Source organism: Loxodonta africana, chromosome 3 (genome assembly GCF_030014295.1).
Source record: "Loxodonta africana isolate mLoxAfr1 chromosome 3, mLoxAfr1.hap2, whole genome shotgun sequence".
In the NCBI taxonomy this organism is placed as follows: Eukaryota; Metazoa; Chordata; class Mammalia; order Proboscidea; family Elephantidae; genus Loxodonta; species Loxodonta africana.
The window spans coordinates 69972039-69988980 of record NC_087344.1 but is presented as its reverse complement, the minus strand read 5'-3'; the positions used below and the strand labels follow the sequence as shown (position 1 = coordinate 69988980).

At 50.0% G+C, this 16942-nt stretch overlaps 1 protein-coding gene across 1 annotated transcript in view; it reads left to right on the top strand.

Moving 5' to 3' along the window:
* The first annotated feature begins 2156 nt into the window (after positions 1-2156).
* Positions 2157-16942, top strand: part of CSMD2 (CUB and Sushi multiple domains 2) — a 797331-nt gene continuing 782545 nt past the window's right edge. Inside the window, 1 exon segment of the mRNA XM_064281672.1 lies at positions 2157-2349. Within this exon segment, the coding sequence (XP_064137742.1) occupies positions 2157-2349 (193 nt within the window).

The following is a 16942-nucleotide window of genomic DNA, read 5'->3' as shown; positions in this document are numbered from 1 at the left end:
AACAAAGTTCTGGAACCCAGAGAGGGTGGGGAAAGTCCTTTGGCTTGGAGTCCCCAATCCTGGAGGAACCCAGGCCCTCTTTAGTCCAGCTGTGGGCTGCAGAGCAGGCAGGGGCTTCTCTGCCAATTCCTTTCTCTCCAGGAAACCCCATCCCCAGAAGAGTTGAAGCCCAAAGCTCAGGAGCCAGGACCCCAGCCCAGGGAAGGTCCAGCCACCAGGACCCACGGTGGGCGGGCCTCCACTCACCACAGAGCCTAACCCTCCCTCCTCTCCAGGGCTGGTGGGAAGGCCGCGGCCAGTCGTGGCTGGCTGAGCTCTCGCTTCGGGGGCTGGGTCTGGACAATGAGGAGCGAAAAGCCTCCTCCCTGCTGCCCCAGGACATAAAGCGGGCCTTTCACTGAGAAGTTCTGGCTGCTCTGCTTGGTTCTTGGCACCCAGCGAGCCCGCGTCGGGAGGGCCGGGAAAGCAAGTGCGCTGGGGGTGGGGATGGGGGCTACGATTCTAAGGAGGCTCGCCCTCCGGGGGCCACCGGGTCGGCTCCCCAGCTGCGGGATGAGCTCATGCCGGGAAACCGGAACAACTTGGGGGGCGGGAGCATCCAGGAGGCCGCAAGAGCATGGCTCGGGGGGAACAAGTTTTTCTTGGGGAGCAAAGGCAAACATCTACTCCTCTGGCCCTGTCACCTCCCCCGGGCTGGCGACCCATTCAATCCTCTCCATGCCCTTCCCCAAAATTCCCAGGCTGCGACCACCGCCGGCCACTGCCCCCTGGGCCTCGCAGATGCCAAAGCTCCGGCTTGGCCAAACCGTGCGGCTCGCTAAACCCTGAGAGCGGCCTCTCTCGGATGCCTCTGGCAAAGGGGTTGGGGTGCCGGTCGGCAGGTACCTCTCTTCTGGGCACATCAGCCAGGGCCTCCTCCCCAGGCCTTTCCCCTTCCCCCTCTCCAGCGCTCCCCTCTCCCCCTGCAGCGTCGCTTCCCCCTCGCCTAGATAAGAGTTTGGCGTAGACAGCGAAGGAGCCATCGTGACTGACGGAGGAGCCCAGTGGAGACAAGACCGAGACAGCGGCCGAGTCGGGGTGGGGGATGGGGTGAAGACCGCAGCTGAGCCCTGGGGGCTTGAAGGCAGTGGCGACCGGGGGGGAGGTGGGGAGCGGCTCGCGCCATTGGGAGAAACTCCCCTGGTTCGGGGCCCTGGCGGGGAGGGGGAGAGGCAGGGTCTGGTTAATTTTGAGGATAAATTGTACAAGTAACTCTTGCACGGTCCTTCCACCAATTCGCTCCCCGCTGCCCGCAGACATGCACTCCTCCCTCCATCCAGAGATTTTTTCTGAGGGGTGTTGTATGACCGCACTGTGTGAAATGAACAGCTCCCCCACCGCTTCTTAACCCAGCCTAGGTCTACGCACACACGCCTCTCTCCTGGGATGGGGTAGGAGGCTCTTGCAAATGGGGCTCCTCGTCGTCTCCCGCCAGCCCCAGACTGCAAGTTCAAAGCCACTACCCAAGATCAGCTCCTAGGAGCAGTGACTTGAGAACCGAGTCCTTCTTTGGTTATCTTTGCCCAGACAGTATTCTAATTTCCAAACGTGGGAGCGGCGTGTGTGCGTGTGTGCCTGGGTGTGTGAGCGCGTGTGTCGGTATCACTGTGTGTGTGTGTGTGCGTGCGTGTGTCTGGGAGGTGTATTAATGGGTGATTTTATAAATGGAAACGGGAGAACTGAACTTAAAAGGAACTGGTCAATTGTAAAACAAACAGGAATAAACAACCCTTTAGATGTAATTTGTGGCTTATCTGGAGGTGGAGGTGGTGCAGCAGAGGAACCCCAACCCCCCAATATTTTTTCCTTGGCTGCGCCTCCACCCCCAGCATTTGGAGCGGCGGAGAAGCGGCTCCGGAGTGATTAATCCGGGGATAATTCTCCCCCCTCCCGCCCCCCGGCGCGAACCCCGCGAAGCGGGATTGGAGCGAGTCATTTCCGAGAGCGCAGCGCGCCTCTCCCCGGCCAGGCGGACACTTGGTTCATTCCAGCCGCAGAAGCTCAGGGCTCCCGCGTACCGGGATTTTTTCCGAGCAGAAAAAAGCTCCAGAGCTCTCCTGACCTCCTTTCTCCTCGGCGGCGAGCGGAGCCTCTCCCTCGGCGCTGCCGGCCGCGCCATGCCGCGCTCGCGGGGATGGGAGCAGGGGCACTGCGGCTGCCCCGCGGGGAGGGCTCGCGGCGAAGCCGGGATTTCGGCTCTCGTGCCGGGTGCAGGGAGCCGGTGGGGCCGGCCGCCGCCGCCGCCGCCAACGCTGCCGCCGCTGCTGCTGCTGCTGGGCTGGGGGCTGCTCAGCGCCTCGGCCGCCGCGGGTAAGTCCGGCAGCGCCGGGGAGACGGGGCCACCCCGCGCCCCACCCGAGCCCCGAGCCCACCCATCCCCGACCGGTTCCAGTCTCTATCCCCGTGCCCCCCCCCGCCTTAACCTCGCACCCACCCAAACGCCCACCCTAATTTTCAGCTTTTCCTCTCTATCACCAACCCCCACCCCACCCTCAACCACGTCCCCACCTCCACCCTCAACCACGTCCCCACCTCCACCCTCATCCTCACTGCTGCCCCCAGCCCCAGCCGCAACTTGGCCGGGTCGTGCCGGCATGGGGGCCTGGGAGACAGGCATCCCCTACCTGGGTTGCGGGGCACCGGGACAATGACTTCAGTTTCTCCAACCATCCAGCCCCCAAGGTGCCAGGCTTTTCCCCGATAAACTTTCCCGGAGCCCCCCCTCCCCCCCATTCTAGTTGGCACAACCGTCGGGGGCTTAGAGAAATGGCGCGCCTCCTCCCCATTTCCGCGCCTGCCTGGTCTCCCCTTCCCTGCCCTCGACCATTTTCTCCTGAACCGAACCCGCGCCCCCGCTGGAGCCGCCCGCAGACTGCGGCCGCCACCCCCTCCCCAATTGTCTCCCTCTTTTTTTTCGGTGCTCTGGGCTAGTAGGGGAGCCGGGGGGGCGGGAGTCCAGGGCGGGGGTCCCACGCACGCTTTTCAGAAGGGCGGGGGCTGGGGGGTGCTGAGTGACGGGGAGGCGGGGGCATGGGTTGTGCCCGTGGGCGGGGGAGGGAGTGTCGCCACCCGGCTCCGCGCCGCCACATCCCCCTTGGTTCCCACTCCGCGCCAAAGTGCCCTTTCCCGCGCCCTGCTGCAGCCGAGCGCTTGGGCTGCGGCAGCGGCGGCGCAGGCGGCAGGACCCGCTCCAGGCGACCGAGTCGAGTAGGGGGCAGACCTGGCGGGTGCTGCTAGTCCTGGAACTTCGTAGTGTCTGGCTGCAGCTTGCCAACCGCGGAAGGCACGCGGCTTTAGGAGGGAACCTAGTCCACAGTGGGGGCCACTGGCCTCTACTCGTTCCCTCCCACTTTACCCCATATATCCCACTGAAGCTCAGCTTTAGTTACAGCCTAGAAAGTTCCCTGTGCCCGGGTGGGGACGGGTCCAAACGGGCGGCACCTGGAGCTGCATTCTGTTTAGTCCGGAGGCTGACGCCCACCCGAGAAGAAGACCTGAAACACCTGCTGCCAAGGCCTGGACCCAGGGCATCTCAGGCTGGGAACAATTTTTTTTTTTTTTTATTAAACCGCCGATTGAACCTCTGAAGGCTTGGCCTTGGCAACCCCACCACCCAGTGTCCTCTTCTTGGAGAGTGTCCCCCATCCCCTGGCAGGCCAGCAAGTGGTGAGCTCTCCAGCCCCAACATCTAGTGAGCCGAACCCCACAGACTGTGTCGCTTGCCCTTTAGTCCTGGAATGTTGGGGTTCTTGGGCAGTGAAGGCCCCCCAAACCAGCCCGGCTCTCTTCTCTAGACTTGAGCGGACTTTCTCGGGTTCTCCGGAAGAGTCATAGCCGCCGACACCCAGAGAGGGGCGCCCGCGATGCACGCGCCTGGGAACTCGGTCTCGCTCACACCCACACCCCCTGGGAAGCTGTGCACACCAATGCTGCTGGTCACCCAGACTTGCCACATGAGCAGCGGGGAGACCTTCTCTACCGGCCGTCAGGCCTGTCTGAGCTTTGTCCGACTGAGTCCCCTGCTCTGGCTTAGCTGACCCAGAACCGCCCAGATCTGACTTGAACTGTTTTTCTGGCTAGATTTGTCCCTGCCTCTTAGGTATGACAGGCCTCCGGGAGTAGAAGAAAAAGGCCAAATCACCCAAGCTTGCACACTGCTACGCGGTGCTGGAACCTTGCCTTGTAGAGATCCATTTGCTGGCAGCTTTTTGGTCGGTGGAGAAGTTGGGGGGCAAGGGGGGACAAGAGGTTTGAAGGAGGGAGTAGTTGTCCTCTGGCTTCCAGTGCTTCCAGTGCATTTCTTTTCAAACCTTCCCAGCATTTCATTGTGCTGTTTCAGGTGCAGATTACCCAATAAGCAAGGTAAGCACGGGCTTACTTGTGCTTATGTACTAATCTGTAGTGAACAATTTCACAACCCAGGTGAAATTGTTCACTATAGATTAGTAAGTAAGTAGAAGTAAGCCCGCGCTTACCTTGCTCTTTGGGTCATCCACCCCGGCAGGGATTGTAAATTTGAAAAGAGGTTTTGATTCTGTAGGAAGGTGCTGTGGGACTGGGAGAGAGACAAATGTCAGCCATACCTAGAAGCAGAATCTTTGATGTGCTGAAAAAATGTGAAATTGTTCACTACAGATGATTTGGCAAGCAAGGTAAGCACAGTGCTTAGCTTGCCTACTTGATAATCCGCCGCTGTGCTGCGGAGCCTTGCAGGCAGCAGCAGTTTGGGAATGAACTTGGTGAGAGGTGATCAGCAGGATTTGGCACATTAGAGGGGGAAGCACAGTCATTTTGTGTCCCCTTCACACCATTGACTTTAAAAGATGTTCAGGACTGAACAGTCTCCTTTCCTTGGCCCAGTGTTGGCTGGATAAAATGAACATAAGGAGTTGAAAAGGAGGAGCCTTCTTATTTATCTTTACCTTCTTCCCCCAGACCCCTCTACCTGTGCATTGCCTTACCCTACCCCCGGCCCCCCCCCCCCCCCGAAAAAAAAGACCCAGGCTTCTTACTTTCCCTACTGTCAATCAATCAATGGCTCTCCCTATTGGATATTTCCCCTTGGCCTGTAAAAACAAAAGGAGTCAATAAGACTTCTTGGCCCCATTGACCTTTTGTAGCTACCATCCCAGTTCTTTTTAAAAACAATTTCTACATGTGCAATTAAGTGACACTGTGTACATTCTTCAAGCTGTGCTACTATTCTCACTGTCGTTTTCCACTTGTTCCCATCACCATTATTTTAAGCTCACTGCTCCCTAAGCTTCCCATCTGACCTTTCCAGTTGCCCTTGGCAGTTCGATCTCACATTCTCTTGCTCTTTTACAATCAACTCTCTTCAAGGGGGTCTTCAGCTCACTTTTCTACCACCATTCACTCCCTGTAGTCCAGCTGCTGTCCCTAGGACTCCCCTGCAACTTTCTAGGAAAGATCACTGTTGATCAACCTAATTGTCAAATACATTGTACCATCCTTCCATTCCTTCACTTCCCTGTGGCTTGGGACACTTTTAAATTCCCATCCTCGGGCTTCTAGGACACCATGCTTCATTGATTTTTCTCCTACCTCTTGGGCGTTCCTTTTCAGTCCCTAATAGTAGCATTTATTCCCTTCCCTTAATTATGGGGATCTGCAGAGTTCCATTCCTTGTACTTTCTCATTTCCTTTCACCACTCCCTGGGTGAGCTCATCCATGCCCACTCCTTCCACTACTATACTCTGAAGCTTCCAGATACATCTCTCCTGCCAAGACATTTGGCCTGATAAATGTCTACTGGCTTCCTAGCCCATGGAAGCTTTGGGTCTAGACAGCTCATATATCTAGCTGACTCTTGGACATCTTCACCTGGATATTTCCCTTCCAAAGCAAACTCAGTAGCTCTTCTCCTAAGCTTCCAGTATTCTCTGTGTAAATTGGTGATACTTGTAGCCCAGTTACCCAACCCAGGAACCTTAGGCTCATGGACAACTTCCTTTTAGTTACTTCCCTTACTAACTGATGATCAAGCTCTCTCAGTTTTATACCCCGTTACATTGTTCTTAAACCTAGCTACATTTCTCTGTGGATTAAGAAGCTCTGAGCATTGAGATGGTTGTGATGCCTTCCATCTCTTTAATAAATAATTCAAAATAAAAGTAATATTAAACTATAAAATAAATATAAGGTTCTCTGACAAAGTTCTGGTTTTTCTCATGCCAACCGCATTGTTACTTTTTTAAAAAATCAAACACCTAATTAGTTTTTTTAAAGATTTCCCTTGTTTTGCTCATTACCTAAGTGCTTGGTGAGTTGGCCTCTTGCAGACAGGGGCACCTGGCTGTGCCTAGTGTTTTATTATTGTACAAATGAAATTATATTAAACGTGTTTATTTGTCGATCCCACATGTTAAATTGTGAGCTTCCTGAAGGCAGGGACTGTGCTTTATTTCTTTCAGTAACCCTAGCTCTCAACTCAGGGGCTGGCATAGAATTGGTGCTTGATAATTGGTTGTTAAATCAGTGTACTATTTATTTATTTATTTCCTTTGAATGGCTTTCCAGGGACCAGTAAGGCTAAATCAGGAGTTTCAGGGGTCCAGGAAGTCAGTTAGTTTGCAGAGGAAATAGGATCACAAAGATACGTGGTTCCCAGTTGCATTTCACCCAGAACTAAATGCTACAGATGGGTAAGAAAGCTCCCTAGATTATCTAGAACCACTGCAACAACAAGCTTTGTCATTCCCACCCCCAGCGGGAAGGCATTTAACTGCTCAGTCACCAATGTGTGTATGGATTTGAATTTCCATTCGTGGTTGAGCTGTGGGTTTATTTATTTATTTATTTTTAATGCGCTGACTACAAAGAACAGTGCTGACTATACATAGCATGGACGGTGTGTGGCTTTGTTGAGATGAGGCTAGAATAATGTGCAGGGGGCTGGAGAACCAAACTGTGGGGTCTTGAACACTGCAAAGTTTAAGTTTGTGCAAGGAACCAGCAGGTAGCTTCAGTAGCACCACCTTGACCCATGTGCCTGACATACCTGTTTCATTGTCTTTGTCCTGCCAGCAGGAGTAAGGGAATCTCATTGCTCAGCAGAGTCAGATGTTCCTTGTCTCGAGACTTAGCTGATCTTGGACCTCTCTGAGGCTGAGGTTCCCACCTGTGAAAGGGTGCAGTAAGTCCTAAATTGTGGGAAAGATTAGAAATGAGGTGCGCCACAGACCCAGCACAAGACCTTCTTCACCGAGTGTGTCCATTAAATGGAAGCTGGGCTGAACAGGAACACTGAGGACAAAGGAATCAGCCAGGGAGTCTGTGTGCCCTCACCACATCTTCACCCGCCTATTGTGCTCAGAAAGCTGTCCTGGGCACCCAGGGGAGTGACACTAATAGCTAGTGTTCACTGAGCACTCACCATGTGCCCAGCACTGTTCCAAGCACTTTTCATGTGTTAACTCGGTCCTCACAGCAACCCAGTAAAGTTGGCAATATTATTCCTGTTTTATAGACGAAGAAACAGGTTCAGAAAGGATATGTAATTTATTCACAAAACAAGTAAATGGTGAAGCCAGGATATGAGCCCAGGTCTGCCTGACTCTAAATCCCTCACTTGTAACCACACTGCTATCCTACATCTCAGGGGACCCAGCTGGTGCCACATCCCTGGAATCCTTCTGCCCAGGCTGCCTTCCTCCACCTGGCTCTTGCCATTGGGCTGCCTGCCCCCATCAGTTATGTTATACCGGTTTTGGCACTTGAGGCCTGGATCCCCAACTTCTTCTCTTCAAGCAGCCAGCATCTATCCATCTCCGCTAGCTGCAAAGCTGTCTTTGGTTTCTAGCCCCAAATGCCCATCTAGACTAAGCTCTGCAATGGGATCTCAAAACTCCATGTTTTTCCCTTTTGTAAATTTCATCATGACGTATTGGAATTTTCTGTTTAATGAGATGATATCTTAGTTATCTAGTGCTGCTTTAAGAGAAATACCACAAGTGGATGGCTTTAACAAACAAATTTATTTCCTCACCTCAGAGTTTAGGAGGCTAGAAGTCTGAATTCAGGGTACCTGCTATAGGGGAAGGCTTTCTCTGTCGCCTCTGGAGGAAGGTCCTTCAGCTTCTGTTTCCTAGTTCCTTGGAGATCTACATGTGGCTTGGCATTTATCTTCCTCGCATCTCTGCTTGCCTAATCTGCCCCCTTTATATCCTTTAGAAGATTGACTCAAAACCCACCCTGCGCTAATCCTGCCCCATTAACATAACAAAGATAAGCCATTCCCAATTGAAATTATAACCACGGACATAGAGGTTAGAATTTACAGCACATATTTTTGGGGGTCGCCATTCAATCCATAACAGGTGGTGTCTGTCTAAAGGACCATGAACTCAGGCAGGGCAGTGTAAGCCAGCTCACAGCACATAGCAGGCTCTCAGTAAACACCTGTTGAGAGGATCAGAGGCTGGTTTTCTGGAGTTCAGGTTTCCCTTTCCCTCAGACGGCCCTGTTGAACATTCCCAAGGCAGTTGTGGGCTGGGAGGAGTGGGAAGGGGTGAAGAGGGATCCCTAAGTGGGAGATAGCCCCAGGCCTGTCTGCCAAAGGATTTCACCTCTCATCAAGAATATAAGAGCTAAGGGTGTACCTGGGGGGAGAAGAGAAAACACAGTCTTATCTGAACCAACTCAGTGTCAACTTAACAACAATTACTACTACTATTACTACTACTACCACTACTACTATTACTCCTAGGACGCTGTACTTGCTTTCTGCACCAGCCTCTTAGGATTGTAAGAGAAATAATCTGAACACAATGCCACTCCAAGATACCACTATCTGCAGTAGCGAGAGTCTTTCTTCTTTGGTACTGCCATTAAAAACATACCCCTTAGGGGCACACCAGCCCTGGGGCAAGGACCAGAAGGCAGGAAGGGACAGGAAAGCTGGTAATAGGGAACCCAAGATTGAGAAGGGAGAGTGTTGTCATGTTGTGGGGTTGTTAGCCAATATCATAACTGTTTAATGAAAAACTAGTTTGTTCTGTAAACCTGCACCTAAAGTACAATTAAAAAAAAAAAAAGAGAGAGAAACAAACAAAAAAGCACTCAGGCCAAGGGGTGGGGAGGGAATTACAGCTCTGGACAGGAATGCCCAGAATTAAACAGTTTTATGTTAATATAATTTTATTATAATAAAATGTAATAAATATAAGTAAAACTATTCTTGTTAATAAAATGCAAGAAATTAGTAAAATATAATAAAACTTAAAACAAAACAAAACACACCCGTTAGAACCTGACCAACTCATCCAACCCATCAACCCAGGTCAGCAGTCTTCCTGCAGGCCGGTAATGGGGGAGGGGGAGTACCTCTTGTTCCCCCTAGAGGTTGGAGAATGCCACAGACACTGCCTTCCCTGGGTTTTTCTCCTTGGGTGGGATAGGGCCTCCCAACCCCTCTGCTTTGCCTACTGGAGAGTCCTCAGTTTCCTCAGCAACAGGGAACATCTGGGTGAGCCTGAAAATGGAGGATTATTCCAGAATCCTCACAGAGACCCTGCTTCAGAATCACTGGCTTTAAATGGAACTTAGCTGTCTCCTGAGCCAACAGAAAGTAAAGGGTGGGCTGGAAGATGTGGGTGTTTCTCAACCTGAAAATGATGATGTAGTTCCTAGAGCTCTTTCCTGGCTCTTGTCAGTCAAGGGAAACAAAGGAAACTCCTATTTATTTTCTCTGTGGTCTCTTGAGAGCCCATCCTCCTGGGCTATCTTTCACACCCTTCCTTTAAAAATGAGACTGTATATTTTCTTTTTGCCCACCCAAGTACACACTTAGCTTGGTAGGAGGTGAGATCCTTTGACTTTCTCAGGTAGCTTCAGGTAATGCGAAGGATGGTTATGTTCCTATATACAATCACAAATGAGAAGTTTGGCCAAGCAGGGGATGAGGGGAAGGAGATGGAATAGAATATGATGAGGTGGGATTGGAGAATAAAGATAATTTGAGATGGACTAGGATCAAGTAGGGAGGGATGAGTTGGAGTCGGATCAAGAGTGGATTGGTATATGTTGGGATGGGATAGATAGAACGAATTGGAGTGGATTGAGATGAGTAGTGAAATGGTATGGAATAGACTGGAGTGAGACGGGATGGTTTGGGATGGGATTGAGAGCACGGGATGTAGAGTATTCAGGTGATTGATTGGGATGAGATTAGATGGGATGGAGTGAGAATGGGTTAGAATGGATTGGTATGTGATATGATAGCTTGGATTAGGATGGGATAGGATAGGATGGGAGCCCTGGTGGTGCAGTGGTTAAGAACTTGGCAGCTAACCAAAAGGTCGGCAGTTTGAATCTACCAGCTGCTCCTTGGAAACCCTATGGGGCAGTTTTACTCTGTCCCATAGGGTCGCTATGAGTCGGAATCAGCTCAGTGGCAGTAAGTTTGGTTTTTTGTTTTACCAGATAGGATGGGATGGGTGGGCCAGAGTAGAATGAGTCAATCGGGATTTCGTGGAGTAGAGGCAAGGTGAGATGGGGGTGGGTGTATTGGGGTGGTTTGTGTTGGGTGAGTTGGGATGGGATACTGGGAGATGTGGTGGAGTTATATGGCCATTTGACTATGAGAAAGTGGGAAATGAAGGAGAGCACCAGAAACACTTCACCTGCTTCACCTGATTGTAGCACCTTCCTCTCCAGAACTCCTTGAGCTTTGGTCAGTTTCTTGCTTGCCTGAACTGTGACATTTCCAGCAGATAGGAAGTCCCCACCAGCTCCCCGTCCTGCCCGTGGATCCTAAAATGCTGAAGGAGAAGTTGAAAGTGCTGTGTGGCCACCACCAGGAACCCTATCGGACAAATGTGTCAGACGCATGCCACAAACACTGGAGCAGCTCATGTCAAGGTCAATGTGAGAGACGGGGCACTCTGTCCATCCTGGAGCTAGTGGGGTGGCTGAGCCCACAGAATGCAAAGCCCTGGGGCATTTTGGGGGCTTCCTCACTAGAACTGCCTTTTACTTTCTGCCTATTTTTTTTCTATATTGTTTGAAAATTTTAAACTGAATTGGTCTCTAAGGGGATGTGAGTCCTATCCTTGAAAATCATCATTACAAGGAACTTTTATGGTGCTAAAAATAACGTATATATACTTCAATTACTGAGAGCACCAAGATAACTCTTAGAAATTTATTTGAGAATCTTCTGTGTGGTCTAGAGCAGAAAATAAGAGATCATATTGCATCACAAATAACCTTCCTCCTTGCCAGTGTCTAGTTTATACTCAATTAAATGCAATTATAATCCAGAATCCTCAAAAAAAAATATGTGTCCGTCTTCTAGGTTTTCTAATAGAAAACAGAACATGACCCATTATTAAGTAGCTACAACTATTGATTGAAAGTAAGCGAGTGTGACCTGTTCTAACTTCAAAGGGTAGAAGCAGAGACTTTGAAATCTAGACTATCTGAGATACAAGTGTACTATCAGAGAATGCTGGAGACATTTTGTGCGAAATGATTGATGGCCCTTTCTGAGATGAGCAGGTGTGGTAGAGTTGGCTCAGGCCTCAGAAAGTTTGCCTGCAGGCTGTTGCCTGACTCCTTCGCCTTCCCCTACCCTGTCCTAAGTCTTCCTTGCCACATTCTGACCCTCCCTGCATCCTGCATCCCTGCTTCAGGGGTGAGATTAAAGGTGGACAGAGGCTTAGAGATTGGGTGATGCTTAGTAATGAGCTGTGGGTGTCTGGTACATTACTTGACAATAAGAACGAGGTGATAGTTTGGTGATTTCTTTTCGGGCCGTGTTAAAAAGTTCCTAACGTGAAAACAGTCGCCTCAAATGATGGCGTCCACTTCTCCCAGGGACCTGTGTGGCTCTGCCCTCCTAGCCCTTGTTATATGTGCTCTTCTAGAAGATCCCTGCCATGAGGCCTAGGAGTCAAGAAACACATCTGGCTGCCTTGTTCCTGCCCCTAACGATTTCTGTGACTGTGAGTGAATCATGTCATCTTCCTGAGCCTCCATTTCCTCACCTGTAAAATAGGAATGGAGTCCCTGGGTGGCACAAATGGTTAAGTACTTGGCAGCTAACCAAGAGGTTGACAGTTCAAGTCCAACCCAGAGGTGCCTCAGAAGAGAGGCCTGGCAATCTGTTTGAAAATCAGCCATTGAAAACTCTATGGAGCAATTCTACTCCGACACGTATGGAGGTGCCATGAGTGGGAATTGACTCACTGTTAACTGGTTTGTTTTTTAAAATGGGGATAATAATACCCACCTTGTCTATGTAATGCCAGATTTGGAAGCTCTTTAATCAGTAACAGAAAATCGGAGCCAGAAATATTAAAACAGGGTGGAAAATGTTACTAGCCTAAGCCCCATCCAATGGCAGATCCTGCCCAGGGGCCAGTCTGCCTTGGCTTTCCAGCGATGGGAAGCATAGCCCACCTGGCTGTGCTTCAGGCAGGAAAAGACCCCAGGGTGAAGGAACGTGGATTTGCTGAGCTTCCTGGTCCTGATCGATCCTTGGCCTGTGTGATTGCTCCTGAGAACTGGAAAGGGAGGAAACAAGCAATCCGGAACTCTACCCACGCCCCTCAAGACATCCTGGCCGCAGCCATCTGCCCACCCGCCACTGGGAAGCAGCATTGTCAGTTCCCTCTGGGAGAGGTGACTGCTCCGGCTTCACCTTCTCACATGCATCAATCCAGGGAACAAAATCTGCATCGAGTCTTTGTAATGCTTACTACTTGCTGTCAAGTCATTTCTGACTCATGGTGACCCCGTGTGTGTCAGAGTAGAGCTGTGCCCCATAGGGTTTTCAATGGCTGATTTTTCAGAAGCAGATCACCAGGCCTTTCTTCCTAGGTGCCTCTGGGTAGACTTGAACTACCAACCTTTTGGTTAGCAGCTCAGTGTGTTAACTATTTGCGCCACCCAGGGACCTTTTAACTATAGCAAGATGACAATTCCCCACATGCCAGGACCACTAGAATTCACATCTCCTATGACATTTTGTTCCAAGAAACGTGAAACGAGGACAATGCTGCAAGGATAGTTTTCCCGAGCCACATGGAAGGCACAGCTGGATGTTTTCGTTTCCTGCTTTTTTTTTTTTTTTAAATGTCAAATGCTTAACACTGAATTAATCCTACCAGCAGTCCATAGTGCTTTATGATCACCAGCCTGTGCAAGGCTTCTCTCTTGTTTTATTTTAATTTTTTCCTCCTTTCATCTTCAATCCCCAACGGTATCATTGCTGTCCTCCCATAGGTACCCAGTACTCTCATATATCTGATATATGTCTTAAAGTATGCACAGACCCTTATAAAATACGTCGTGTTGTTTTGTATATGTATTTTTAATTTACATGAATGGTATTGAACTACAAATTTTATCTGGTTTCTACTTGATTTACTCAACACCGTATTTTAAGGATCTAACCATGCTGCTGGTGGGCGTCTAGTCTGTAGTCTCTAACGGAAATTTAGTAGCATGGTGAGTTGTGCATTCATCACATTTTATGTATCGGTTTTCCTGGGGACAGATCCGGGGCGTGTCTCTGATTCCTCCTGGCCACACACGTGCCCTCTTGGGACCCTACGTGAGAATAACTCTGGGCTATACAAATCAAAGATTGGGAACCCTGAGTTAATATGTTAGTTTTCTGTGTTCTGCTACGCTGCTTTCTAGAAGGGCTGTGCCAGGTCACACATTTCTGCCAAAAGTGCTCAAGGGTGTATTTTCCCAAATCCTCACCAGTACCTGATGTTACCCAACTTTCTAATTTTTGCTGTTCTTACAATGTTTGAACTGCTGTCTCGTTGCTTCCCTTTTACATTCCTCTGTTTCCTAGGGAGTCTGAGTATCTCTTGTGTGTTCATTAGCCGTTTGAGCTTCTCTGTTTTGTGAACTGCCTTTTCATATCCTTTGCCCATTTTTAACTGGATTTCCTTTCTTAGTTTTTAATTTTGTTCGGTTGGTTTCCAGAAGCTCCTTTGACCTTCCAGATATTGCCCTTGGTTGGTTTTGGAGGTCACCAATAACTTCTCCCAGTCTGCCGTCCGTATTTTCTTTGTGGCCTCCTTCTTGGGGAAGAAGTGCTTTTGACGTAATCAGATCCATCCACGCTTTGTGGAAGGCGGAAAGTGAGACATATGGGGGGGCTGATGAACTGAGGAGGGGGCTGGATTCCCAGGCCCTCTGGGTCTGACCCTTTGTAGGGTTGGCACTCTGTTGGAGCACTTTGAGGTGCCCCAGAACCTTCCTATTGATCATGGGCTCCCAAATCCTGCAGGACATCTTTCTTCTGACTCAAGGCTCTGTGTTTCCTGAAGACCCCAGTTAAATCCAAATGGATTACTCCATGGGTGCTACACAGATGAACCATTTAGAGAATGTGAGGGGTTGTTCAGTCCTTCCCAAAACCACAGGCATTTATTGAGGGCCTGCCCTGTGCCAGAAAGGGTTTCTGGGTAGCACAAATGGTTTGCACTCGGCTACTAACCAAAAGGTTGGTGGTTCGAAACCACCCAGTGATGTCATGGAAGAAAGGCCTGGTGATCTGCTTCCATAAAGATTGCAGCCAAGAAAACCCTATGGAACTTAATTCTACTCTGTAGCACATGGGGTCGCCATGATTCGCAACTGACTCCACAGCATATTTCCTGTCTCCTGTCCCCCTTCTCCTCAAAGAGGATAAACTTTTATCAAGAAAGAAAATAAAAAATAGCAAATCTACCTGCTTGGGTATGACTCAGAGGATCATTTCAATCTACCATTTTGTGGGAAGATCTACCATATTCTACCTTGCCTAAGTCTTTTGTGTCTGCTAACCTTTTTACTACTCTGCCTCTTTCCTTTCCTCTCTTCTTCTCTTCCAACCTCATCCACTTACCTTCCTCCCCCTTTCCTTCTCTGCTCCCCTTTCCCCCTGCCCTCTTAGGCACACCCCTTTCTGAAGGTCAGGTCTTCCGAGTGATCAGCCTTCAGCCATTCTCACCCTTCTGCTTAACCTCTGGTGACCCCAGTCTTGACCATGCATGAGAATGCACAGAGGGAAGCTTTGGATCCTGGGTGGCTTTGGAGGAAGGCTTCTGCCTACACTTGGCAGCCCACATGGTGGCTGCCATTTGTAGCATTGCCTCCTTGCTCCCCCCTTCCCCTTTTTTATCTGCTCCTACACTGGGAAAGCCAGGACCAGAGGATATGGCACTCTAGAGTGGCCCCAAGGGTGACCAGATTTGTGTTAATGAGATTAGGCAGACCTGAAGAGGAGACTGGGAACCACTAGCCTTGCAGGGCTGCATTAGCACCCCTGACCTGCTAAACTCACTTAACATCAGGTCTGTTGGTAAAGGGCAGCCTGGCAGCTTGAAGCTCCTGAATCACCAAGTCTTTCCACTGCCCCCGGAATTGTTAGGTGAGAAATCAGGACACTCAGGGGAGTCTTATCCTCAACTTCCTCCACTGTACTAATTTCCATTAGTCTAGATTTAGTACTTGCTGAAGAGCAGACACAAAGCGCTGAAATGCCATTTTCCTCTGGCTAGTTGGTGGAAGGCAGCTGCATTTTAGGACAGAGGTGAAGCGGACTAAGACAGGGTCAGCCAGCCTGCTTAGGCTGGGGGTGGGCTCTGGGAGGATGCTCCAGAAGGTGGGACCCAGGAGCCAGGTGCCAGCTCTCGCTTTGTTCAGGCTGGAGGAGGATCCAGTTCTGAGGGTAGGGAGCTGGCAGGGTAGAGGGGCCCTAGCCCGGTGGAGGGGCATTGGGAGTCTGTAGTCCCAGTGAGGATCTCAGCAGGGAAACCAAGGCAAGGGCCCAATTATACAAATAGGAATGCTAAGGCAGGAAATACACTGGCAGGAAAAGACTCTTGGAGGTCCAGGGATGGCATTCATTCATTCATTCAATCAACCAAACATTTCTTGGCTTTTGGAATTGGGGTGGGGACTGTTGAAAAGGTGCACTGGCAGGAGCAGGGGAGGATGTTTCAAGAGCAAATGAGTTTAGCAAGCACTTGACTATTAGCCGAAAGGTTGGTGGTTCTAATCCACCTAAAGGCAGGCCTGGCAATCTGCTTCCAAAAGGTCACAGCCTTGAAAACCCTTTGGAAGAGTTCTGCTCTGCACACATAAGGTGGCCATGAGTCGGAGTCGACTGGATGGCAACTAATAGCAACAATAATAGGCCCTTGGTTTCCAGCCTGTGGTCCAAGGCCTCACCAGGAAGCTTGTTAGAAATACAGTCTCTTAGGCGCCACCTGACCTGTCAAAGCTGAATCTGCATTTCAGTAAGATCCCCAGGTGATTTGTGTGCCCTGGAGAGTCTGAGAGGCACTAGACTACGGCATTCTCTGTGCACAAACTTTGGGGTAAGGTCAACCTGGGGCAAATCCTGGCTCTAGTTCATTCTGGGCCTCAGTTGTCACATTAGTAAAATAGGACAAAAATCCTGACCTCACAGTCATGCTTGTAAAGTGGCTGGCTCACAGCTTTCCTGCGCTTTTGCCCCGATGAGGTCATGCCACCCTGAAGGCAGGGGCTTCTGTCTGTTTTGCTGACCATTGTGTCCGCAGCATTTAGAACAGTGCTTGGAACATGGTAGATGCTCAGTAAATATTTGTTGAATGAATGAATGAATGCCCATCAAGTGGCTATCAGATTAAAATGAACACCCTGGAGGCTGCTTTCTGGAGCATCAAAGACACAGTGAGGTTTTCTTTTTTGTTCCTTCACCAAATTGTGGCAGGTTTTCCCCAGGTGAAGGATTGCTGAGCAGATAGGGCCAGGAAGTTGGAGGGGTTTATGATACAGAGCAATAAGACGGCAACCCTGTAATAGCCTGTGTTTCAGGAATATTCTATTATTGCTGCAATCTTTGGGTTGAAAGCCCTTGAAAAAATTAAATACTATAAAAAAAAATAC